Here is a 26,846-nt window from a genome sequence, read left to right as displayed (position 1 = left end):
GTGTGTGTGTGTGTGTGTGTGTGTGTGTGTGTGTGTGTGTGTGTGTGTGTCCTCCTCACCTTGTTGAACGCGGACCGGTAGACCAGGTACCGGAGCTCGTCCGGTCCAGAGAACCGGGACACACCTGCTCCTCCTCCGGGACTCGAAACCACCGACATTTGTAGTTTTTTATTTTGTTTTTTATGACAAACTTCAATCAGAGTTCGTCCTACAGCAGCAGTCGCGTTTCCATGGTTACCACAAAACATCCTGTGTAAAACTTGATATTATTATTACGTTTTTTTTTAATGTATTTCTTGTAACATAAATTTAAATCAACATTATCATGGACACAGAAGATAAAAAAATGAGTTAAAAACAGAAGTAATATAAAAGTGAAGCGTGTTTGTGGTCAGGCGCCGCTGGGGCCGCCCGCCCCTGCAGACGCGGGCAGAAAACCCCGTGTCTGCAGCGGAAAGACCTCTTCTCATGCTCCGCCATTAGGAGTGTAGCTGCGGTAAGAAGCTCCGCGCTTTCACCTTCAATTTAACTCCTTATTCTGATTAAAATGAGACTTTTCTGCTCCGATTTCACTCTAACTTTGATTAAAATCATTATTCTGATTAAAATGTGACTTTTTTCTGCTCTGGTTTCTTGACAAACAGCTTTTAAAGCTCGGTGTTTCTCTCTCTGTGTGTGTCTAGGTGGGTTAAACGCCAGGATGCAGATCTTCGTCAAAACCCTCACGGGTAAAACCATCACCCTCGAGGTGAGTGAACCTCGGAATCGGACTGGAAATACCGAGACAAAGCTAGTTTTAGCCGTTTTTATCTGCTGTAACTTAGTCATGGGGGGTTTGAGATTAGGCTCTGTGGTTCCTGTCGGCGCTGTAACGTTAGCACCGAAGCTAAGAGCTAGATGCTAGGCGGCTAAATGCTAGGCGGCTAGGCTGTAAACACGTGTCGCTGTCCGGGGCTCTGGAGCTCTGAGCCGGTGTGAAGTGCTGCTTCTCCCCGGGGCCTGGAGCTCTGAACCGGGACTAACTGTGTGCGATGTAGAATGTGTTAAATTCAAAAAGTGAAACTAACACATTATATAGGCCTATATGTTCATTACACACTGAATGAAACATCCCATGTCTTTATTTATTCAGTTTATTTTAATAGTAATAATTATGACTAACATTCAGTGAAGACCTAAAATTCCGTATCTCCAAAATGGAAGTATTGCAAAGGATTTTTCTTTTTTGAAGCATTTTTAATATAGAAATGTTGGCCTTCTGAAAACTATGTCCATCTTTATGCACTCAATACATCCCTGGTGGTTTGTCTCCGCAGGTTGAACCTTCAGACACTATCGAAAATGTCAAGGCCAAAATCCAGGATAAAGAGGGTGAGTGCTACTGAATCGATGATTGATTTATCTTGTGGTTATTATGGGGTGGTTTTGTCTGTAACGAGCCGCGGTCACTGGAGGTCAAAGTTCAGTAACGAAGAGACCAATGTAACGGAGTAAACTCACTGTCACCATGGTTACATCATGTTATTGATCAGGAATGTGATCAGCTGATGACGTCAGTGATCAGGTTTAGACATTGATGATCCAAAGTGTTTATTGTCATTCTGCACAGTAGAAACATGTTTCCATGACAGTTACATTTTTTGTCCACATGAAAAGTGTAAAAAGGTTTTAAAACTAAATAGATAATTAATGTGAGACACTACAGGTGAATAGGGGAAAGATTTAAACTAACATATCACCATGAAACTTCCCAAGTTTCCAACACATTAAGACAAATATTTTTTTGTATTACAAGTTAAGTCAAATTTTATGTTTAAATATATAAATGAGGCAAAATCTGATGAAATATGCACTAATTTTCATATATTTCCTGAACAATGGATAAAGCTTCTTTGTTTTATGTAGTTGACATATTAGAGTCTTTAGTTTTTACAGAGGAGGATTGTGGATATCTCTTTTCTCACTATGTAAATGAGAAAATACTGTCACCAGCCCTAAAACATCTAATGTCTCCATGTTTTTAGTAATAAAATGTTGTATAAATGAGGCTGTGAATGATATATCAACAATCCCCTCTGTAAAAACCTTCAGAATATAGAAAGGGATCAAAGTGGAAGGTTTGGTGTCTGGAAGTGCTGCTGAAGTGGAGATTTCTAGAGAGGAGTCTGAGTCTGAAAAACTCTTTCTGAGAAAACGGCCTTTAAAGACTTGGACTGTTAAACTACAGAGATTGTTATTGTCAATCCTACTTTTAGGATTTGTTGCTATGATACAAAGGAAATGACATCATTGTTCAGGAGAGAGAGCTTTACAATGACACCTGACATGACACGGCTCAGACTAACTCCTGGAGAGTTTAGGATAAATTTACTGATGAAATGAAGTAAAATAAATTAAAGTGGATTTTCTACTGTTTATTTTGACTTTTCTGAAAGAATACATGTTAAGGAAGAAAAATAGCCCAGAATCTCTAAATTGATCAGTGCATGAAACAACAGTGTTTCTGCCTGTTGGTGTCTCGCCTTAAATAAATAATAAAAACAAACGATAAAGTAAAACTACGAACTAAAAGCTGAACACAGATGGAGGAAACGGTTGTGGTGATCACACCTGCTCAGGTGTTTACATGTTCTGACCGTTGCTATGGAAACTGGAGCTTCATCTGGGCAACACTTTCAGACTCGACTCGGCCGCTCAGTCAGTTAGTTACGTTATAACCTCGTAACGGCGATCTGTGAGCGCAGTGCATGATGGGATGTCGTTGTGTGGTGTGTCTGTGCAGGAATCCCTCCCGACCAGCAGAGGTTGATCTTCGCTGGGAAGCAGCTGGAGGACGGACGCACGCTGTCCGACTACAACATCCAGAAGGTGAGAACCAGCAGTTTGACTAGTGATGTCATGATGATGTCATAATGATGTCATGGTGATGTCATGGTGGTGATCTGACCTTTGACCCCGTTGGGCCCGTTAGGAGTCGACCCTGCACCTGGTGCTGAGGCTGCGTGGTGGCGCCAAGAAGAGGAAGAAGAAGTCCTACACCACGCCCAAGAAGAACAAGCACAAGAGGAAGAAGGTCAAGCTCGCCGTGCTCAAGTACTACAAGGTAATTTCTCTTTCACACCATTGGCCCTAATTTAATTTGAACGTCGTACATTGACTGAAAATGTAACGTTCTTCAGTCTCAGAACAAATATTTGTGTATTTCTGGTGTTTGCGTCAAAGTTTTGTCCGATGGCGATCCGTGGTCTAATTTGTGTTAAAGGCCCCATGGCATGAAAAATGTGATTGTGGTTATTTTTTCTCTGGGCCACGTATATAGATGATATAGATGTATAGATGATATAGATGATATAGATGTATATAGATAGACGTATAAACTGCCTCATGCATCAAACTGGTCATAAACGGAGAAACACACACCGCCCATTTGTAGGAACTGTCTCTTTAAGACGAGCAGATAGCACTTCCTCCTTTCTGTGATGTCACACACAAGGTAACTCCGCCCACCGCGACCAGTTGTGTTTTTTTCAGTTTTTATGAATGCAGCTTAGGTTTCAGTTACTTGCCTGTGATTGGCCCGACCACACGCCACTCAAAAACAGTGAGCCAATCAGAGGAGAGGTTCTCATTCTCTCTTCTGATTGGCCAAATGACCTGTGGCTGCTAGAGCTCCAGAAAGAGGCAACAGAAAGGGGCAGTAGAAACCATATGAAGCAGATCACAGGTACTCACAACCAATGATACATCTGGTTAGGGAAATAAACCCAGAGAAAAGTGCACAGCATTGGCCTTTAATTTATTTTCCTTGATGTAAAAACCTCAGAGAACCACTGGATTAGATCGTTAGAGCTGTTGATTCTCTTCCTTCACGTCCTGATCGTCTCTTTCCCTCCCTCCGTCCCTCCAGGTGGATGAGAACGGTAAAATCCACCGGCTGAGGCGCGAGTGTCCGGCCGACGAGTGCGGCGCCGGCGTCTTCATGGCGAGTCACTTCGACCGCCACTACTGCGGGAAGTGTTGTCTGACCTACTGCTTCAACAAGCCCGAGGACAAGTAGACCCGAGGATGGCGTGATGACAAATAAAGACGGAAATGTTTGACATAAACTCGACTGTTGTTTGATTCATAACGTCCATGTTAATAAAGTTTTAGTCGTTTGACTTTGAAACTGTTTAATTTAGTTTAAAAACAGCTTGAAATGGAAAATTTAGAGGAAATGAGTCGCTCTTCTAGATTAATCAATAACCTCTGCACATGAAAACTAGGGCTGGGATCACGATTAGATTCAATTCAAAACGATTAGACTCCTAATGATTTCTGCTTCAGTCTGTCGGTGTTGAAGGATCCTCATGATCTACTCCAGTCTGCTTTACAAGACAGAACGACTGAAGTGTCTTTTTCACATTTATTGAGTTTTAAACATTTATCCATGCTTAGATGGAATTGTTGAAACTGTTGCATAAAAGCAAATGAAGTAACAACATTAAAAGTGCCTCTTTATTAAAAAACAATAGTGTAGTTAAACAGCTGCCTTTTAAATTCTAAGGAAACGGAGGCCGACAGCAGCAGATTTGTTTCATTTTTATATTTTTAAAAATCGATTTTGGGACATTTTATATTGATTCTGAATCTTTTTTTTTTAGCACAGCCCTAATAAAACCTATTGATAGTTTACACACGAGTCAGGGTTAGGACTCACTTTTATTTATGTTCATGTAGATTGAAACTGAGACGTCAGAACTAAGAAGGAACTCATGGAGTTATGTAGTAAACAGTTTTATATAGATTTATTTCTCAGACTTTAGATCCAGTCTCAGCTTGATGAGGTTTCTGTTTCCAACAGTTTGAGCTTCACTCTGCTCCGACTCATCCTGAACCATCTCAGCTGCTTTAGACGAGACAGTTTTATCTGTATAGATCTTTTTTACAAACTCTAAACTCTCAGATCATTTGGTTAAACAGTTCAACACAAAACCATAGTTCACTTCTCTCTCAAAACACTTCACTCATGAGTCAAAACTACATTTCCTTCTCATAATATGAGACGATATAACGATGCATTCTGGGTAAACTGACTATTTATATGATATAAATAGTCAGTTTACCCAGAATGCATCGTCCCTTTGGCATCGCGTCACTGCAGGTCGACATGTTGAGATGTTTCCTCTCAGTCTGAGCCCGGTCCTTCATTCACTAGAGTTACTGGACTAGTTTTTATTGTAGATAACAGAATACAACTGAAAAAAATGAAATAAAAACCCTTTAAAACCCAGGATGAAGAGTAGCCCGAGTAGCCTGAGTAGCCTACAGGGTTTGACATCACATGTTGCACTCATCATGTAACTTTTTTTATTCACACGTGAAGTAACTTCCATTCAGCATAATATACTGTAATATAAACACTTAAAAACAAAAACAAGGACAATTCTAAGTAGCCTACAGTCTGTAAATAAATATATAGTATTAATGGTTTTATGTAATAATAACAGGGTTCTTACGCAAGTATGGAATTTAATTTTAGACATTACCAGGTCTGGAAATGTCTGGAAAATGGAAACTATTGTATGGAAATTTCAAGGAGGTTAAATCGAAAGCAACTGGACTTAGTTATTTGTCTAGGAAGACGTTTCACCTCTCATCCAAGAGGCTTCATCAGTTCATTTACGCAGCTGACCAGGCTGGGACTGGTCCAACTATCTGGTGTGGAGACTCACTATTTAACCTCTTGTGTGGGCGTTTCACAAGGGTGATGATGTCACTGGTTCCCTTTTGTGCTCCAAGTGCCAACGACAGTAGTTGGAGTGACAGTCGTTGGTGGGAAGTTGGTTTCGACTTCGTTAGTGCCCTATTGTGTTCTAACGACAGTCGTTGGAGTCACTTGCCACTTGTGAACAGTGGTTGTTCTTTGAGGCTAGATTGTTGAGTCTCCTGGGAAGGGATGAAAGGGCAGCATTGTAAATTGGGGATAGGTGGTGTCTCAGACCTCCTCCCCTGTTGAGGGTTGGTTTTTCTACTTTTACAAAAATGGCTTCTTTAACTCCTCTTTCAAACCATCTGTCCTCTCTGTCTAGGATTTGGACATTGCTGTCCTCAAAGGAGTGGGCTTTCTCCTTGAGATGTAAATGAACAGCAGAGTCCAGTCCTGAGGAGTTTGCTCTCCTGTGTTGGGCCATGCGTTTATGCAGTGGTTGTTTTGTTTCTCCAATGTAGAGGTCTTTGCATTCCTCGTTGCATTGGACTGCATACACCAGATTGCTTTTGTGGGTGTGTGGTGTTCTGTCCTTGGGATGTACCAGTCTCTGTCTGAGTGTGTTGCTGGGTTTGAAATACACAGGGATACGGTGTTTGTTAAAGATCCTCCTGAGTTTTTCTGATACTCCAGACACATATGGAATGACTATGTTTTTTCTCTTGTTTTGTCTTTCTTTCTCAACCACTTTGCTGGTTTTCTTTCTGGAAGCAGCTGCAGTTTTCACAAAGGTCCAGTTAGGGTAACCACAAGTTGTGAGGGCGCCTCTCAGGTGCTTGTGTTCTGCCCCTTGGGCCTGTGAGCTGGTGGGCACGTTATCAGCTCTGTGTTGCAAAGTTCTGATAACACCAAGCTTATGTTCCAGAGGGTGGTGAGAGTCGAAAAGTAGATATTGGTCTGTATGTGTGGGTTTTCTGTATACCCCAATGTGGAGGCTCCTGTCCTTTTTCATATGGACGTCACAATCTAAGAAAGGCAGACTATTGTCCTTGACATCCTCTCTGGTGAACTTGATGTTTTTGTCCACTGAGTTAATGTGTTCGGTAAAAGCTTGCACTTCTTTGGTTTTGATTTTAACCCATGTGTCGTCCACATACCTGAACCAGTGGCTCGGTGTTGTTCCTTCAAAGGAGTTTAAAGCCTTGTTCTCTACCTCCTCCATGTACAGATTTGCCACAATAGGGGATACTGGTGAACCCATGGCACAGCCGTGTTTTTGTCTGTAAAATTTGCCGTTGAACTGGAAGTATGTGGTGTTCAGGCATAAATCCAGAAGCTGGCAAATATGTTCGGGTTTGAGTTTTGTTCGGTTTTGCAGGGAGTTGTCTTGTGTGAGTCTTTCCCTTACTGTGGCCGAAGCCTCCATAGTTGGAATACAGGTAAAAAGGGAAGTCACATCGTAGGATACCATAGTGTCATCTGGTTCCATTTGTATGTCCCGGACTTTACCCACAAAGTCTATAGAGTTTTGGATGTGGTGTGGGGTGTTCCCCACCAAAGGAGCCAAGATATTGGCTACGTGTTTGGCTATGTTGTAAGTGACCGAGTTTATGCTGCTGACGATGGGCCTGAGCGGGGACCCTTCTTTATGGATTTTGGGGAGTCCATATAGGCATGGGATTGAATCCTGGGGATAAAGCCGGTAGTATTGTGTTTTGTCAATGACCCCTTCTTTTTGTAATTGTTGTAGACATTCTATCACCTTCTTTTTATAGCCACTGGTCGGGTCTCGTTTCAGAGTTTCATAAGTGTTAGAGTCGCTGAGTAGTGTAGATATCTTAGCCTGGTAGTCAGTTGTATTGAGCACAACTGTGCATCTACCTTTGTCTGCTGGGAGGATTGTAATGTTTTGGTCTTTGCTCAAAGCCGTCACTGCTTTCCTCTCCTCAAAGGTGAGGTTAGAGGGGGGGACCTTAGCCTCGGCCACCGCCGCTGACACTTTTAACCTTAGCTGATCTGCCTCAGTTCCGGTTAAGTTGTTTTTCCTTATAGCAGATTCTGTAGCTGTAATCAAATCCACTATAGGTAGCTCTTTCGGTGTCATGGCGAAGTTCAAGCCTTTGGCTAGGACCTCTTTCTCAGGTTGGGTGAGTTCTCTGTCAGACACATTCTTAACCCATCTGTTTTGTGTTTCTTTCTGTGCTGAGTGGTCAGTTTTTTGCCCCCATGTGAGTATTTCTGTGTTATTGTCAACATGTCGAGATTGTAAATTGCGGAATTTCTTGGTTTGTCTCTCTTTGCTTTTGTTATGTTGTGATAGTTGTGCCTTTTGGGTGAAATCCACAACTTTCTCCATGATGGAGCCAGGTAAGAGTGTTTTCAGTTTAAGTTTCAGTTTGGAGCACAAAAGGGAACCAGTGACATCATCACCCTTGTGAAACGCCCACACAAGAGGTTAAATAGTGAGTCTCCACACCAGATAGTTGGACCAGTCCCAGCCTGGTCAGCTGCGTAAATGAACTGATGAAGCCTCTTGGATGAGAGGTGAAACGTCTTCCTAGACAAATAACTAAGTCCAGTTGCTTTCGATTTAACCTCCTTGAAATACTATGACCTGGACAAATGAGAATATGCACCGGCTTATTGTATGGAAATATATTTATCTTAATACTAATCTGGGTCTGGAAGTTATCTGGGTTCATTATTTTGTACCGAGCTACAATCTCCAGGAAGTTATTTGGTTACATAATGGCATCTACACATGAAAACAAATGATGAATTGCCAGCATGCTTTTTTTTATATTATGCACATCTTTTTACTCAAATATCACAAACAATTTGATTTTTTTTCCCGAGAAGTCTGGAAAAAGTCTGGAATTTGGAAATTTCAAATGTGTAGGAACCCTGTAATAATGTAATAACTAACTGAACAGACTGTTGTGCATGAGGCTGAACAACCATCAACCTGAGAATCAACAGTTTAGATCAATCAGATCTATTCAGCTGGACGTTGAGCTGCTGCAGCTGCTTGGACTTCATCATTTATAAAGATGAACTGAGACTTTTAACATGATGAAACGAATGAGAAACTCAGTTCTGTAGCGACCAGTCACCTGGAGGTTTGGAGGTTTGTCCTCGTTGTTCAGAGAACTGAGACAAACCAGTGGAGAACAGCTGTAACAGCTGGTTTCAGGTCAGCTGACAGAGACACTTTGGTTTTTATTCAAGGGATAGATCACCCAAAATTGAAATTTCCCTCATTATCTCCTCCTCCCCCTCATGTGGACTAAGGGCTGGGAGAAGTTTCAGAGTCCTCCGTGGCTTCTCTGAGTTACAGGGGGTCTCGGCGTAGCAGTGCATGTCCATATGACGGTTGCAAATGGATACCAACTGTCTTCATAACAAAAAGACACACCAAAAAACATCCAGGTACCTCCATGCTGCTCGTATGTGATGTCCCTCTGGTATTGAAGCTCCGACATGAGAAATTGTTCTGAAAAAAATTAAATAAGTCTATATTTCTATATTTCAAGCTTGTTTTGTAGCGGAAGCTCCTCTTCCTGGTCTTCTCTCAACACTTGAGGTCGACATTGGATCTGATTCATCCTGACGACAGAGTGAAGCTGGAAACAGAAGAAACACGACGAGCAGCAGCAGCAACAAGGAGCAGATTCCTGGTTTCATTACAAAGATCCTGTCTGGTCCCGTCTCTTCTGACGTCCAATGAACAGATTCATTAATGGAGCAGTAGCATTTAGCAGGTGTGATTCCATAAGGTGTGATTCCATACGGTGTGATTCCATAAGGTGTGATTCCATACGGTGTGATTCCATAAGGTGTGATTCCATACGGTGTGATTCCATAAGGTGTGATTCCATACGGTGTGATTCCATAAGGTGTGATTCCATACGGTGTGATTCCATACGGTGTGATTCCATAAGGTGTGATTCCATACGGTGTGATTCCATACGGTGTGATTCCATAAGGTGTGATTCCATCAGGTGTGATTCCATCAGGTGTGATTCCATAAGGTGTGATTCCATAAGATGTGATTCCATCAGGTGTGATTCCATAAGGTGTGATTCCATAAGATGTGATTCCATCAGGTGTGATTCCATAAGGTGTGATTCCATAAGGTGTGATTCCATAAGGTGTGATTCCATAAGGTGTGATTCCATCAGGTGTGATTCCATAAGGTGTGATTCCATCAGGTGTGATTCCATAAGGTGTGATTCCATAAGGTGTGATTCCATCAGGTGTGATTCCATAAGGTGTGATTCCATCAGGTGTGATTCCATCAGGTGTGATTCCATAAGGTGTGATTCCATAAGGTGTGATTCCATAAGGTGTGATTCCATAAGGTGTGATTCCATCAGGTGTGATTCCATAAGGTGTGATTCCATCAGGTGTGATTCCATAAGGTGTGATTCCATAAGATGTGATTCCATAAGATGTGATTCCATAAGGTGTGATTCCATAAGGTGTGATTCCATCAGGTGTGATTCCATAAGGTGTGATTCCATAAGGTGTGATTCCATTAGGTGTGATTCCATTCCATAAGGTGTGATTCCATAAGATGTGATTCCATAAGGTGTGATTCCATTCCATCAGGTGTGATTCCATAAGGTGTGATTCCATAAGATGTGATTCCATCAGGTGTGATTCCATAAGGTGTGATTCCATAAGGTGTGATTCCATCAGGTGTGATTCCATAAGGTGTGATTCCATAAGGTGTGATTCCATCAGGTGTGATTCCATAAGGTGTGATTCCATCAGGTGTGATTCCATAAGGTGTGATTCCATAAGGTGTGATTCCATAAGGTGTGATTCCATCAGGTGTGATTCCATAAGGTGTGATTCCATAAGATGTGATTCCATAAGATGTGATTCCATAAGGTGTGATTCCATAAGGTGTGATTCCATCAGGTGTGATTCCATAAGGTGTGATTCCATTAGGTGTGATTCCATTCCATAAGGTGTGATTCCATAAGATGTGATTCCATAAGGTGTGATTCCATTCCATCAGGTGTGATTCCATAAGGTGTGATTCCATAAGATGTGATTCCATCAGGTGTGATTCCATAAGGTGTGATTCCATAAGGTGTGATTCCATCAGGTGTGATTCCATAAGGTGTGATTCCATAAGGTGTGATTCCATAAGGTGTGATTCCATAAGGTGTGATTCCATAAGGTGTGATTCCATCAGGTGTGATTCCATAAGGTGTGATTCCATAAGGTGTGATTCCATAAGGTGTGATTCCATCAGGTGTGATTCCATAAGGTGTGATTCCATCAGGTGTGATTCCATAAGGTGTGATTCCATCAGGTGTGATTCCATAAGGTGTGATTCCATAAGGTGTGATTCCATTAGGTGTGATTCCATTCCATAAGGTGTGATTCCATAAGATGTGATTCCATAAGGTGTGATTCCATTCCATCAGGTGTGATTCCATAAGGTGTGATTCCATAAGGTGTGATTCCATAAGGTGTGATTCCATCAGGTGTGATTCCATAAGGTGTGATTCCATCAGGTGTGATTCCATAAGGTGTGATTCCATCAGGTGTGATTCCATAAGGTGTGATTCCATAAGGTGTGATTCCATTAGGTGTGATTCCATTCCATAAGGTGTGATTCCATAAGATGTGATTCCATAAGGTGTGATTCCATTCCATCAGGTGTGATTCCATAAGGTGTGATTCCATAAGATGTGATTCCATCAGGTGTGATTCCATAAGGTGTGATTCCATCAGGTGTGATTCCATAAGGTGTGATTCCATAAGGTGTGATTCCATAAGGTGTGATTCCATCAGGTGTGATTCCATAAGGTGTGATTCCATCAGGTGTGATTCCATAAGGTGTGATTCCATAAGGTGTGATTCCATAAGGTGTGATTCCATCAGGTGTGATTCCATAAGGTGTGATTCCATAAGGTGTGATTCCATAAGGTGTGATTCCATCAGGTGTGATTCCATAAGGTGTGATTCCATAAGGTGTGATTCCATCAGGTGTGATTCCATAAGGTGTGATTCCATCAGGTGTGATTCCATAAGGTGTGATTCCATCAGGTGTGATTCCATCAGGTGTGATTCCATAAGATGTGATTCCATAAGGTGTGATTCCATAAGGTGTGATTCCATCAGGTGTGATTCCATAAGGTGTGATTCCATAAGGTGTGATTCCATCAGGTGTGATTCCATAAGGTGTGATTCCATTAGGTGTGATTCCATTCCATAAGGTGTGATTCCATAAGGTGTGATTCCATTAGGTGTGATTCCATTAGGTGTGATTCCATTCCATAAGGTGTGATTCCATAAGGTGTGATTCCATAAGGTGTGATTCCATAAGGTGTGATTCCATTAGGTGTGATTCCATTAGGTGTGATTCCATTAGGTGTGATTCCATACGGCCTTAAGATCAATGTTAAAAGTTGACTAGAAATGTGAAAATATTATCATAAACATCTGTTATTATAAGACATTTATGTAACATATTAAACACCAGCTATAGCAGAGTCTCACAGAGAGGCACTGACTGACTGCAGCACTGACTGACTGCAGCACTGACTGACTGCAGCTCCGACTGCAGCACTGACTGACTGCTGCACTGACTGACTGCAGCACTGACTGCAGCACTGACTGACTGCAGCACTGACTGACTGCAGCACTGACTGCAGCACTGACTGCAGCACTGACTGCAGCACCGACTGCAGCACTGACTGCAGCACCGACTGCAGCACTGACGGTGTGTTGTGTTGTTTGTGTGTTGCAGCTGAGTACAAGACGCTGTGTCCTGGAGGAGAAGGATTCAGACCAAACCCCATCACCGTCCTGGTGGAAGGTCAGAGCTACAGACAACTACAGACAGTAACATACAGTAATATACAACAACAGACAGTAACAGACAGTAACAGCAACAAAAAGCTGCAGATAGCCCATAATAAGGCAGCACGGTTGGTATTGAGTTGTTCTACCTGTAAACCGCTGCATGACTCTGATGATAGACTGATGGTAGATAACAGGTTAGCATCCAGCATCCAGCACTGCAGTCATGTTTCAGTCAGTCTTATTTCATTTATTCACACCAATACAGAATAACAAGAATAGGACACGTTAAAATACATTGACAAAAAAAAATAATAGGTGCAAGCCGAGACAAGAGACACAAAGGGCCTATACAAGTCTTCATCAGTAAAGCACCTGACTTTTTATTCACTCAAATAGTTTTTAGAAACACACTCCAGTACTAGTGGGCCTCACCCAAGAACTAAGGCCTTGTCACCATCTTTTATCTCTAGAGCAATAACTCTGGAATAATCTACCTCACTACCTCTGTTGTATTGAAAGGAAACAGGTTTTTAAAAAGAAATTTAAATTGTATTTTTTATGAGCTGTATATGAGTAAGAGTGGTTCCACTTTGTTATCTAAGAAAAACTCTGTTTAAGGTTGGTGGAAATTTTCAAATGTTTGCTTTGTGATTGACTGTAAATGTAAATGTATGATATGTTGTGTATATATGTATATTTTGTGTTGTTCCTTGTGGACCCCAGGAAGACTAGCTGGCTACTGAGGTACCGGCTGATGGGGATCCTTCAGAAACTATTCTAAACAGACAACAACAGACATGTAACTGTCTCTCTGTCTCTGTCAGACATCAACGAGTGCTTGGAGCTTCCCGGTGTGTGTCAGGGCGGTCGCTGCATCAACACGTTCGGCAGCTTCCACTGTGAATGTAACCGTGGTTACGCCCTCAACATAGAGACCAGAGTGTGTGAAGGTACCGGACACACACACACACACGCACGCACACACACACACACACACACACACACACACACACACACACACACACACACACACACACACACACACACAGGTGCCCTGCTCCTCTGCCCCTCTGCACTGCAAAAACTCAAAATCTTTCCAAGAATATTTGTCTTATTTCTAGTCAAAATGTCTCATTTCTAGTCAAAACTAAACTCTTTCCACTTAAAATAAGACTCATCACCTAAAAATGAACTTGTTTTTAGATCATTTTCACTTGTTTCAAACTAATTTTCACTTGAAATAAGTAGAAAAATCTGCCAGTCAATTCAATTCAATGTATTTGAGGTGGGACAGTGCATGTTCATGAACTAAGCATAAAATCGTGAACAAGCCAGATTGTAGCCACAGGCTAATTTCCATCCGTTGTCCCATACATAGATGTTCCCTAGTACAGATACAGTATGTTATAAAATAGCAGCATTCAGTTTACAGTACAGTAGAATAATAATACGGATTCAGTACAGTAATACGACAGTAGTACAAAAGTGCAACCGTGTCTCGGGCCGGGGATAAAGTGCTTACAATCATCAAAGTGCTTAGAAGTGAAAGCCAGTGAAAGTAAGTTTTTTGTGCTTGTTATAAGAAAGAAAAACTTGCTCCACTGTCAGATTTTTCTACTTATTCCAAGTGAAAATCTGCTTGAAAGAAGTAAAAAGTGTCTAAAAACAAGCTGCTTTTTATGTGACAAGTCTTATTTTGAGTATAATTTGATTTATTTTCACTAGAAGTGACATTTTGAGTAGAAATAAGACAGATATTCTCTGTAAGACGTTGAGTTTTTGCAGTGTGGGCCTGGTTGGTCGGTTGGTCGGTTGGTTCAGTGGGAAGGAAATCAAGTCCAGGCCTCGGTGGTTCAGCGAGGACACATGGACAGACAGGAAGTGATGTTTTGTCCCACTGACGAGTCTCTGATGTGGTCGGACGTAGCTGTCCTCGGGCCTCGGGGGGAGGGGGGAGGGAGGAGAGAGGAGGACACCGAGTCCCCCAGAGGACGGACAGACAGAGAGACGGAGAGATAAATGAGCAGAGTGTTTAGAGAGGACGACATGTGGCCGGCGGCGTTTTAATTAGCGTGTGTTTGTTGGACTGAAGAACAAAAGCTGCTGCCGTCCAACATGTCTCCAGTTCATCAGGAACAAGACCCGTCTGTTCATCTGTTCATCTGGTTTCAGCTCAGAGACACAGAGAGGGGGGGGGACTACAGATACAATGGCCCCAATGCCCCCTCCCCTCCCCTGGTCCAAATGTGTGTTAATGTGTTTAACAGTTCATCAAGTGGAAGATGAAACGATCTCCAGAAGACATAAAGTTACACATAACACATTCACTTTACATTTAAACTATATATATATTTATTTCCATCTTGTCCATGTTCAAACTGCCAGAAAAGGAGCAGGGTAATAGGTAATATGGGAAACTTTTTGGTAGAATGACCAAACAAACCACCATCCAAAAAGGTGGCTACTCACTCCATTGATGTTTGTATCATTTATCACAGATCTCTTCAATATTTCCGTGGTGAAATGATGTTGTAAAGTGAGATTGTTTAGAAACTACAGACCTGTAAACTCACTGAGACCCCCTCCCCCCCCCCTTCTGAAAGTTTCAGCTAATATGGGACGTTCACTTTCAACCAAATTTTATTTTCTTTATTTGAACATGTATGTGCTGATTTTAGTTTTTAAACATAGAAGATAATAATAATTGATAAATACAGTGCAAACAATCAATGATCAATCCTCTCAAAAGTTGATTTTGGCACATTCCTAATGAACCTCAGCCTACAGGTTTCTGACCTGCTGCAAATACCCCATACGCATTGTTAGCCTTGGCTAGCCTAGATTAGCGTAGAGATTATTGTAACTGTGTGAGGCAAAAAATGTGTAGCAAGGCTAAAAACAAGAGGCGATCGAGCTTTCGCGGTTGCCGCTCCTAAACTGTGGAATAGCCTGCCATTCCCAATCAGAACAGCTCCAGATTTAGTACATTTTATATCTCTATTGAAAACCCACCTCTTCTCCCTGGCTTTTAACCCCTGACTGATTGTTTTATCATTACAGTTTTATTGTATGTTGTGCTTTTATCCAATGTTTTATCCGATGTTTATTTTATTTTATTGTGCTTTTATTATTGTGTTTTTATCTGATGTTTAAACTGTAATTGAAATTGTTTTAATTGTAAAGCACTTTGGTTCAAGGTGCTATATAAATAAACCTGACCTTGACCTTGATCTTGACTCTCTCTCTCTCTCTCTCTCTCTCTCTGTGTCCAGACGTGGATGAGTGTGAGCGTCCGGGGATCTGTGGTCCGGGTCAGTGCTACAACACCATCGGGAACTACACCTGCATCTGCCCCGTGGACTACATGCAGGTCAACGGAGGAAACAACTGCATGGGTGAGTGTCACATAGATAGATAGATAGATAGATAGATAGATAGATAGATAGATAGATAGATAGATAGATAGATAGATAGATAGATAGATAGATAGATAGATAGATAGATAGATAGATAGATGGGTGAGTGTGTGACTCTGTCCTGCAGCGACACGCTGACTCCAGCTCCAACAGCACTGATGAACACATGTGTTTCAAATTCACACTTCACATTTCATTTAACTCATTGAGTGCCAGCCCTTTTATAAAATGGTCAGTGCCATGTGCCAGCGTTTTGGGGCATTTTGAGTAATATGTCAAGACCCAGAGAATATTTTGTACTATGACTCTGAAAACACCAAACAGCTCAAAGGAAAGAGGAGACTGTCTATTTAACTAGGGAAAAAAACATTTGTTTGTACCTTGTTCCATTCTTGATTTTGTCTTAAGCTGAATAGAGCCTGGTTGCACCAAAAAGACCACTTTTTTTTCTAGAAAGCTGAGAAAAATGCATTTTTGTGAAAGAGAGTCTCTCAAGAAAAACAGTGATTTATCCGTTTTCATTTTGGCTTCAAAAACATGTAAGACATCTGAACATTTCATTTCACATGTTTTTCATTGTACAAAAACAAAAAACAACTAAAATACAACAAGTAGGAGTCTTACTCTGCAGAGTGACTCCTGCTCTCCTACTTCTCCTGCAGTTGCTGTACGTCAATGGCACTCAAGCGTTGGATTTTGATTGACTTATAGCAGCCTATATACGTCATTGGCACTTAATGAGTTAATTATCCAGTAGTTCTTCAATTGTGGAATAATCAAGAGTTAACTTTATTTCCTTTATCGCTGTAGTGGTTTAAAAATCAGGTGCAAGATATCAATATATACATATATAAATGTTGTTTATTTGACCAGATTGAATGGAATTTAAATCCCATGTTTTTCCTAAATCCACCAAACTGCTGGATCAGAATAATCCTGATGTTTCAGATCAAAGTTTTACTGACTCTACTAAAAAGTTCTGAACAACACAAACTGTTTGTTTGGTTTGATCCAGATTTAAAACAGAGACTGGATCTGGTTTTAGTTTTAAAACAACTCATTTTCAAGATTTGATCCGATCTATTATCCAAAATCTGATCAGATTGAAGGGACAACGAGGAGTTTCTCCGTCGGCAGAACCAAAAATTCCACGACAATAAAAAAAGTCTCATATTAATGTGGATGAATCTACGTTACCACTTGTTAATGGTCCATTTTAGATAAATCTATGGTTTTGTCTCTATGGTTATTTTGTTATTTTAATTACGCCGAATCTCCGTTTATGGTGGGAACTACGACGGTATGTGATCGTCTTCCAACCTCTGACTTTAATTCTTGATGAATGAAAACATGAGTCTGTCTTGCGCCGGTCAAAGAATTTCAGGCTCATGGGAAATGTAGTAGGAGAACACTTCGCTTTCCAAAACTCCTGGTTGTCCCTTTAAACTTTGGCAATTTGACCAGAACATCTTTGTGTTGCGTGTCCATTATCACTTTTTAACGGACAGCAACCCTGCAGCCAATCAGAATGGATCGTATAATCGCGATTGAATCAATAATCTCCTCCCCCTCCTCTCAGACATGAGGAAGAGCTACTGCTACAGGAACTTCTACTCCGACAACGGGACGTGTGACGGAGAACTGACCTTCAACATGACCAAGAAGATGTGCTGCTGCTCCTACAACATCGGCCGCGCCTGGAACAAACCCTGTGAACAGTGTCCCGTCCCCAGCACCGGTGAGACACACACACACACACACACACACACACACACACACACACACACACACACACACACTGTTGTACTTTTTACTGTTTTTTAAAGAAATTTTACCCCTTTTATGTATTATTGTTTGCCCCCCCCCCCCTTTTTTTTGAGAAATTTTACCACATTTTTGTATAATTTTTTGAAAAATGTTACCACTTTTTCTGAGTAATTTTACCAGTTTCTTAGCAATTTTTTAAATTTTGTTTTTATTATTTACTATATACTATTTTTACTTTTACCACTTTTTTTTTTATTATTGTTTGACTATTTTTGTTGAAATCTTACCACTTTTCCTAGAATTTCTTTGAGAAATTTTACCTGTTTCTTCTAAAATATTTAAAACCTTTTTTCTTTTCTTTTTTTAGAAATTTTACCAGATTTTTCTAAAAAAAAAAAAAAAGGAAAAATGTTACCACTTTTTTCTTTAAAAAATGTTTAACTTTTTTTTTTTGTGAGAAATTGTACCACTTTTTTTCCAGAAAATTCTCTATAATCTTTCAAAAATGTACACCTAATTTAAAACGTACATTGACTGTTTGTGTAAAACTTTTTCCTATTTACTATATACTATTTTTACTTTTACCACTTTTTTTTTATTATTGTAGACTTTTGAAATTTTACCAGTTTCTTCTAAAATTGAAAAAAAAAAATTGTTTTTGGAAATTTTACCAGATTTTTCCAAAAAAAAAAAAAATTGCAAAATTTTACCACTTTTTTCTAAAAGATTTTAAACTTTATTGTTTATTTTTTTTGTGAGAATTTGTACTTGTTTCTCTCTCGTCGTCTCAGATGAGTTTGCCATCCTGTGCGGCAGCGAGAGACCGGGTTATTACATCGACATCACCACCGGCCAAGTCATCGGTAAGCTGCTGCTGCTGCTGCTGCTGCTGCTCGCTCTCAGAGAGGATTGTGGGTAAGAAGGAGAGGTGTGTGGTCGTTGTTGCAGTGTGTTTGTCCTCATGTCGTCTCGTCCCGTCCAGACATCGACGAGTGCAGAGAGATCCCGGGAGTGTGTGAGAACGGCGTGTGCATCAACATGATCGGCAGCTTCCGGTGCGAGTGTCCCATCGGCTTCATCTACAACGACAAGCTGCTCATCTGTGAAGGTGAGACGCTGTAAGACTCTGTAGCGTGTGTTTTTGTGTTAATGACCGACGTTAAAACCCTGAAGTTCTGTGACTAAAACACAAGTTTATGATACAAGTTTACAGGGTTTCCGCGGGTCATTAAAAAGCATTAAAAGTCATTAAATATATTTTGCTAAATAAAAATTAAAGCCCTAAATGGCATTAAAAGTAGGGATGGGAACCGATATTCGGTAATTTTTTGGTACAGACCAAATTCCCAGCAAAGTACCGAGTATTGATTCACATAAAGTCAGTCGGTACCACATTTCGGTACCTGAACGCACCTTTGTCGTGCGTCAGCAAGAGAGAGTGCAGTCTGCATGAGCACCACACACTCATGCCCCCCTTCTCCCTCTCTCTCTCTCTCTCTATCCCTCTCTGAAATGAGAGGCAGAGAAGTGGTAGCACCAGCCCGTCGTTTTAAATCACTACCTGAAAAACAGCCGTCCGTCATTTAACGTGAAGAACGGACTGTTGTGACAATCCGTACCGAAGAGGTCCGGTCCCGAGTCCCGAGTCCCGAGTCCCGCTTCTCATCACAGCGGCGCCGTTCAAGTCCTCGTCACGTAATGAGAGCAGAGAGCACATCTAAACATCTAAACATCTAAACATCTAAACATCTAAACATCTAAACATCTAAACGAGGATGAAGTCTCCCCCTCTCCTCTCGTCAAAACGTGAAGTCCACATGTTGCAGAGTTTGCAGCAGTTTCAGTTGTTTTTTTATCTGACAAAGTTTCACACAGAGCTTTCTGATGGCTGTAGGAGTCTCTCCATGTTTCTCCTTTTCCCACAGTAAAAACAGACATTTTTTCAGACAAGACGATAGTCTCATAAACTTTCTTTTTTTTTCATTGAATAACTATTCCATTATATGAAAATCACTGCCCATCCCTAAAACATAAAATACTCTTAAAGGCTGAGGAGTTGTGATGTTGTTAAGAGGTAAATATCCAAATTTCAGACGTTTTTATTATTTTAAATTTTTTAATTTTTTTTAATTACCACACACACAAAAAGTACCGAAAACAGGTACTGATTGGTAGCGGTATGGGTTCCCAGGTACCGAGTATCGATACTGTATCGATTCAAATGAAAAAGGTTCCCATCACTAATTAAAAGGCATTAAATTAGATTCTCAAAGGCATTAAAATTGTCTCGCTGAACTTGTCTGCCGCCAAACTGGAATCAATGTAGTTCTGTTTTCAACTCGACCGCAGCAGAAGGGGTGCGTTTGATTCCAGCTCCGGGCCACAAGATGACGTTGAGGCTGCTTGTGTGCCTGCGGGGGCGGGGCTCATCGGGGCTCATCGGGGCTCCGCTCCGTTCACACGTTGTGTTGAGCGTGAACGCACCTCACCGGCGCAGAGCGTGAAGAGAGAGAGGAGGAAACGGGGTGCGCTGCGAAGCAGGTCAGAGAGGGATGTTGAGTCTAAAGCCTTCAGGCTCTCCTGTACTACAGAGGTGGATCTCTTTTAACCCGGCTAGATCACCACGGTAACTTATTCTTAGCCCATGTTCAGAGTTTCATCCTGTATTGGGTATAAAAGCGCCGCTGGTTTACAGCATCTTCCCGTATTTTGGTCGCTACCGGAGCTTAATTAAAAAGAAAAAAGAAAAAAAAAGGTGCAGCTGAGAACAGCGGAGTTTCCTCTACAGCTGATCAGCTGATATGTGGTCAAGGCGTAGCTACAGACCTGTCACTGTCACAGGTGTATTTCATTTTTATAGGACTGACCAACTGTACATTATCCCGCTTAGAACACGGCCTACGAGTAAAATAATTAATTTGAAACATAATGTTGATCAAAATACAACGTTCATCGATTTTTAATTGCATCATCTAGCGAATCTGCAAGACTGGTCACGTCCGCTGTTTCACTGAGCCTCCTCCCGGTCGTGCATTTGAAGCCTTTGATAATAAGAGATAATAATAAGAGATGGTTGCACCAGATTTAGCTCACAGCTCATTTCCATCTGCAGTCCCAACATGTAACATATAACAAATCCACAGGAAACACAGACCACAAACTACTATACAAGAGTGATACACAAATAGACAGTAGACAGCACATACACAACACAAAAACACAGTTTCCACTTCTAAAACGACCAGGTCAAGTGCAACACACCTGAGAGAGCTGTAGCCTATCCTATATGATCAATGGAGAGAGAAGCTAAGTCATACAAGATACAAAATACGATGAAACATTTTGAAATTTCCACAATTCATATTCCATAAGATTTTAAGATAATTCCATAAATTGAGTGCATTAAGAGACTAACTGAGTAACTAAGCTTATAATTACTACTAATTATTATCAAACTTTATATCATTATTGTCATAATTTTGGTTCACTACAACTACTGCTATATTATTATTTTATATTATTTTATTATATACTCAAGCGACACACACACACACACACACATACACGTACGTTGCTTGTTTTTTTCACAATGTGTTTTTGTCCATACCACTGTACTGTCTTATTTCACAAAAAAAAAAGAAAAAAAAAAAGAAAATTCCAGTGAAGTGTCTGAAGTCTCCTCCCGTCGTTCCCTCTGTGGAGAGAAGGTTTGACCTCTGACCTCTGACCTCTGACCTCTGACCTCTGACTTCCTGTGTTTGTGTGTTTGTGTCCTCAGACATCGACGAGTGTCAGAACGGGCCGGTGTGTCAGCAGAACGCCGCGTGTCTCAACCTGCCGGGGAGTTACCGCTGCGAGTGTAAACCAGGATACCGCTTCACGCCCACGGGACAGTGTCTGGGTGAGACACCGCTGAATATATATATACACACTGCAAAAACTCAAATATCTTACCAAGAATATTTGTCTTATTTCTAGTCAAAACTAATCTCATTCTTCTTAAAATAAGACTCATCACATTAAAAAGCAGCTTGTTTTTAGACACTTTTTACTTCTTTCAAGCAGATTTTTTTATTTGAAATAAGTAGAAAAATCTGATAGTGGAGCAAGTTTTTCTTTCTTATTACAAACACAAAAAACTTGCTTTCACTGGCAGATTTTTCTACTTATTTCAAGTGAAAATTAGTTTGAAACAAGTGAAAATGATCTAAAAACAAGGATCTGAATCTTATTTTAAGTGGAAAGAGATTAGTTTTGACTAGAAATGAGACATTTTGACAAGAAATAAGACGAATATTCTCTGAAAGATTTTGAGTTTTTACAGTGTAATAACAAGCTGATGTTGTGTGCGCTTTGTTTTTAATCTCCATGGTTTCTTCTATGGTTAGATTAGATTAGATTAGAAAACTTTATTGATCCCCAAGGGGAAACTGCTTTGCCACCCAATAAAAACACATACAGTACATCCACTTAACAAACAATACAAACTATGGTTTCTCCGTTCTGGCATTTCCTGTTCTGATGTTTTGTATTACTGGCACGAGACTCGCGCCGCCCGATGTGAAGGAGACTTGTTGCTTCCTTTCTGCCGATGGAGTCGTCGGATAAAGGCAGTCGGCCGTCGACTCCGTTACCTCTGACTCGATCCTCCAGAAAGCAGCAGCGTCTCTACTGTCTTAGAAAACTTGTTAAAGGGATAGTTCAACATGTTGGCAAACTGGCCCATTGCCATAATCCCTATAGTCATAGCAGTAGGTTCGTTACCTTTAATTGTCGGTGCAAGCTGTTTTTAGATTTTTATTTTTGTCATCAAATACACAATCCAACAACTCCACAACGCTCTGGTGGACAAGTTGTGAGCTGCACATTCACCACGCTATGAGATAATAACACAACGTTACCAGACAGAGTTGTTTTAGAGGTAAATACAGAGACTGTTGGTGAAAAACTGTCCCTGAAGGCAACGTGCATCAGCGGTTTTGCATGAATTTCCCTCTAAAACAACTCTGTGTGGTAACGTCGTGTTATTATCTCATAGCGTGGTGAATGTGCAGCTCACAACTTGTCCACCAGAGCGTTGTGGAGTTGTTGGATTGTGTATTTGATGAGTTTGATGAGGGAAACCAAGAAATCCCATAATGAGCCTCTGTAGCGTAGCTCTGAGCAGCTCACGGCTCTGCTCCGCCGTTCTAAAAACAGCTTGCACCGACAATTAAAGGTAACGAACCTACTGCTATGACTATAGGGATTATGACGATGGGCCAATTTGCCAAAATGTTGAACTATCCCTTTAAGTTCAAACTGGACACTGATAAATATGTTTTCTGGTTGTTTTATTGAGTCAGTGATGACTTCTGTTCTTGTATCTGTTGGTTTCAGTCGTGTTCAATGCTGTGAACACGGTGGTAAATGTCTGTAGCACAGTAACAGGTGCTGCTGTTGAAGAGATTCTGCAGGATCTTCATGTTGTGTAAGGAAGCTGAAAGCATCCAACCAGTCGGACCGTTCTCATCCTCTCCATCAATATCTACAGCTTCTTCCATCAGAAACGCCACCAGCAAAACGTTTAAACCAACAGACATTATTAACACTAAAACAGACTTTCTACCTTCTGCCATTTCCATACGGGTCATTCCATGAAATCCATATGGGTTAAAATAAAATTTAAACTATATTTAATTGCTATTTTTTTAAGGAGCCAGGAATCAAAGAAAGTTTAAAATGACAAGAAATGATGTTGTGCCATCTCAGGCTGTGGAATTTCATATTTTATTACAGTTTTAATGTTTTCCTAAGTTACCGACATAAACTTTACAATATACAGTATTTCTAATTGGAGATTATTGAGATTATTTTCTATATATAGTCTATATAGTTTTAATTATAATGGTAACAGTTGAAAGTCCATTTTATTTTACATTTTACAGCGTTGAGGTTAGGGTAACAGGGTTGACATAAAATCAGGGGACACTGATAAATTGGTAAATATGTATAATAATTAATATATATTATTACCAACAACACTGTTTTACAATAAGATCATACTTAAAACAATATGTAAATATGAACATTTTAACATTTTGCCGACATTTTACAAATTAAAAGTAAGGGACAGGCCAAAAACCTCACCCACATCAGCATAAAAGTCATTTGAATTATTTAAAATTATATTTAATTGACTTTAATTTGATGTTATAGTAAGGAGAGAAGACATGGTAATTTTATATTTTTAAATTACATTAATTTAATTAATTTGTTGTTATTGTAATTTTATGACTGATTACTTCCTGGGGGCGCAAAAGTTACCGATTTCATGGAATGACCCACATTAACCTTTAGGAGGAGAAAGTAGCTTAACCTTAGTGTTTTTAACTTTATAACCCTTTTTATAATGGTGTACTTTTTTATTTTATATATTTATGCCTAATATTCTTGCATATATAGTTATTTTTGTGCGGTGTTGTTGTGTTTGACAGTGTTACAGTGGAATATAACGGATGAACTCTGCTCTTCTTCTTCCCTCAGACCGTAACGAGTGCATCGAGAACCCGGGGATCTGCAACCCGGGGCAGTGCATCGACACGCTGGGCAGTTACCGCTGCATCTGCCCCAACGGCTTCAAGACCACGCGAGACCTCTCCATGTGTGTCGGTACGAGCTGCAAAGAGTGTTGTGTTGTTGTGAGCGTCACACTGCAAAAGAAAAAAGAATATTTGTCTTATCTCTATTCAAAACTAATCTCATTCTACTTAAAATAAGACTCATCACATAAAAAGCAGCTTGTTTTTAGACACTTTTTACTTCTTTCAAGCAGATTTTCACTTGAAATAAGTAGAAAAATCTGATAGTGGAGCAAGTTTTTCTTTCTTACCTTTCTTATCTTTTCTTTTTAACCCTTACAAGATCAAAAAACCTGCTTACACTGGCAGATTTTTCTACTTATTTCAAATAAAAATTTATTTGAAACAAGTGAAAATGATCTAAAAACAAGTTAATTTTTAGGTGATGAGTCTTATTTTAAGTGGAAAGAGATTAGTTTTAAGCAACTGTGAGCACTTTTAAATCCGGGTTAAAAACATTTCTCTTTTCACGTGCTTATAGCTGAAATCTTTTTTAAATTTATCTATTTTCTTTTATTTTACTTTTTTTTTTTTATGTTTTATGCTTTTTTCTCTGTTTTATGCTTTTTTTAATGTTTTGTCTTTATGTAAAGCACATTGAGTTGCCTTGGTATGAAATGCGCTATATAAATAAAGATGCGTTGCCTTTTGACAAGAAATAAGACAAATATTCTTGGAAAGATTTTGAGTTTTTGTGCTGTGGTTTCAGACGTGGACGAGTGCGAGCGGCAGCCGTGTGGGAACGGCACCTGTAAGAACACGGTGGGATCATACAACTGCCTGTGTTACCCCGGCTTTCAGAACTCACACAACAGCGACTGTATAGGTGAGTCTTCTTAACCTTTATTTAACCAGGTAAAGCTTTTTGAGATGTAGAATCTCTTTTTCCAGAAGCGACCTGGCCAAGAGGCAGCAACATTACAATTACAAGTAGTAATACAGATAAATGACAATAGTTCAATAAAATAAAGTCACGCCTGTCGACACGGGGCTGAGGAAACATCTGACCTCTGACCTCTACACAGATTAATACAATGAATACAAGGATGTACACAAAATGACTCTTAATGAGCCGTCCATAGCTACAATGAATATCAGGAAAAATCTGAATAAAACTGCGTCATGTAAACACGTCGAGTGGAAAATTTTACCCAGAAAGGCTCATTCAGAAAGACATTGGGTAACGCTTTATTTGACGCCTATCTCTATAACGCATTATAATCATACTTATAATGAGTTATAATGCAGTTATAGCACTGTATAACTATAATTATAACAATAAGCATAACACATTATGGAGAATTATAACTCTTTTATAATATTTGACCTTGTAAGCCATTATAAAATGCCCTATAATGTGTTATGCTTATTGTTGTTATGAAGCCTTATGATAATTTATGAGAGTTTATAATGATAGTTATTCACGTCTATAAGCCAATTATAACTATTTTTATAATTTATAATGCATTATCAATGTGGCATTGTCAGTGAGTTACTAACAATTATAACATATTATATAATTTTAAGTCAAGATACAATGCTTTATAGTGTGTTGTGATTATTGTTATAAAGCATTATGATGCTATATGCTATAACTGCATTGCAACTCATTACAAGTCTGGTTTTAATGCGTTATAGAGATAGGCGTCAAGTAAAGTGTTAATGAAATGTCTTTCCGATCCAGATGGGTGGTTTATGTCGGTGGATTTTCAGATCAAGATCCATGTAAAGGGTTAATGTCAACTTTATAACTGTTTATAACTGTGTTACTGTTTGTTTCAAAGTGTCGCGGTTTGATAAATGTGGAGGAAAGTCGAGTCGAGCCAAGTTCTCCTACAGAAAGTTAAAACATTTTAATATAGTTTTATCCTTGAATTTATCAATGTATAAGCATGTAGCAGCATTAAAGGGATAGTTCAACATTTAACAACAAGTTGTGACTTGCACATTCACCACGCTAGGAAATAATAACGTATAATTGTGTAACATTACGACACATGAAGCAAATGCTCTGAACTACTTTCTCTTCTGAAATCCCTCCGCCCAGCAGCAGCCGTGTCTGGAATGTAGTTCCGGCTGCATTTCCCTCTACAACAACTCTGTCTGTTAACGTTACATGATTATTTACTAGCGTTGTTGAACTGTCCCTTTAAAGCAGGATTAAAATGTATCCTATTATATTTTTTTTTATCACAAATGAACTGTTTGTGCTTGTGTTTGTGTTTGTGTTTGTGTTTGTGTTTGTGTTTGCGTGTTGTTGTGCAGACGTGGACGAGTGTGCGACTCAGCGAGGGTTGTGTAGAAACGGTCAGTGCATCAACATGGTGGGAACCTTCCAGTGTGTGTGTAACGACGGATACGAGCTGACGCCGGACGGACGGACGTGTGTAGGTGAGGAACACAACACACACACACTCTGTTGTTTCTGTTCCCACGCTCCTGAACGCACCACGGCGTGACGCTGAGTCACCGTGTAACGCACTGCAAAAACTCAAAACCTTCCCAAGAATATTTGTCTTATTTCTAGTC

The 26,846-nt window shown here is 40.1% G+C and overlaps 3 protein-coding genes across 3 annotated transcripts in view; 2 read left to right on the top strand and 1 right to left on the bottom strand.

The window, feature by feature from the left end:
* mea1 (male-enhanced antigen 1) overlaps positions 1-26,846 on the bottom strand; it is a 272,028-nt gene that overhangs the window by 118,094 nt on the left and 127,088 nt on the right. The window lies entirely within an intron of this gene.
* On the top strand, positions 412-4,106 carry rps27a (ribosomal protein S27a). The gene is made up of 6 exons (XM_083987795.1): positions 412-496; positions 684-748; positions 1,317-1,371; positions 2,783-2,868; positions 2,972-3,103; positions 3,908-4,106. The coding sequence occupies exons 2-6, from the start codon at positions 701-703 to the stop codon at positions 4,055-4,057; spliced, it is 471 nt and encodes a 156-aa protein (XP_083843921.1). The 5' UTR covers positions 412-496; positions 684-700; the 3' UTR covers positions 4,058-4,106.
* The window catches only part of LOC310998570 (fibrillin-1-like), a gene marked incomplete at both ends in the record, with an annotated part of 36,308 nt that continues 17,508 nt past the window's right edge, over positions 8,047-26,846 (top strand). Inside the window, 12 exons of the mRNA XM_083988683.1 lie at positions 8,047-8,056; positions 9,586-9,615; positions 12,459-12,527; positions 13,339-13,464; positions 15,787-15,909; positions 17,510-17,668; positions 18,489-18,560; positions 18,680-18,805; positions 21,476-21,598; positions 24,223-24,348; positions 25,027-25,143; positions 26,583-26,708. Coding sequence (XP_083844809.1) covers positions 8,047-8,056; positions 9,586-9,615; positions 12,459-12,527; positions 13,339-13,464; positions 15,787-15,909; positions 17,510-17,668; positions 18,489-18,560; positions 18,680-18,805; positions 21,476-21,598; positions 24,223-24,348; positions 25,027-25,143; positions 26,583-26,708 — 1,207 coding nt within the window. The remainder of the gene's footprint in view (positions 8,057-9,585; positions 9,616-12,458; positions 12,528-13,338; positions 13,465-15,786; positions 15,910-17,509; positions 17,669-18,488; positions 18,561-18,679; positions 18,806-21,475; positions 21,599-24,222; positions 24,349-25,026; positions 25,144-26,582; positions 26,709-26,846) is intronic.

The sequence above is a fragment of the Trachurus trachurus genome (genome assembly GCF_905171665.1).
Source record: "Trachurus trachurus genome assembly, chromosome: 15".
NCBI classification, from domain to species: domain Eukaryota; kingdom Metazoa; phylum Chordata; class Actinopteri; order Carangiformes; family Carangidae; genus Trachurus; species Trachurus trachurus.
Note: the sequence above shows the minus strand (reverse complement) of the source record. Positions and strands in the feature narration are given on the sequence as shown.

Excerpts from the sequence above, each read along its gene's own strand:
- rps27a (XM_083987795.1), top strand. The coding sequence starts at position 701 with ATGCAGATCTTCGTCAAAACCCTCACGGGTAAAACCATCACCCTCGAG. Across the intron at positions 1,372-2,782 it reads CAAAATCCAGGATAAAGAGG|GAATCCCTCCCGACCAGCAG; the intron begins GTGAGTGCTACT and ends GTGTCTGTGCAG. Across the intron at positions 3,104-3,907 it reads CCGTGCTCAAGTACTACAAG|GTGGATGAGAACGGTAAAAT; the intron begins GTAATTTCTCTT and ends CCGTCCCTCCAG.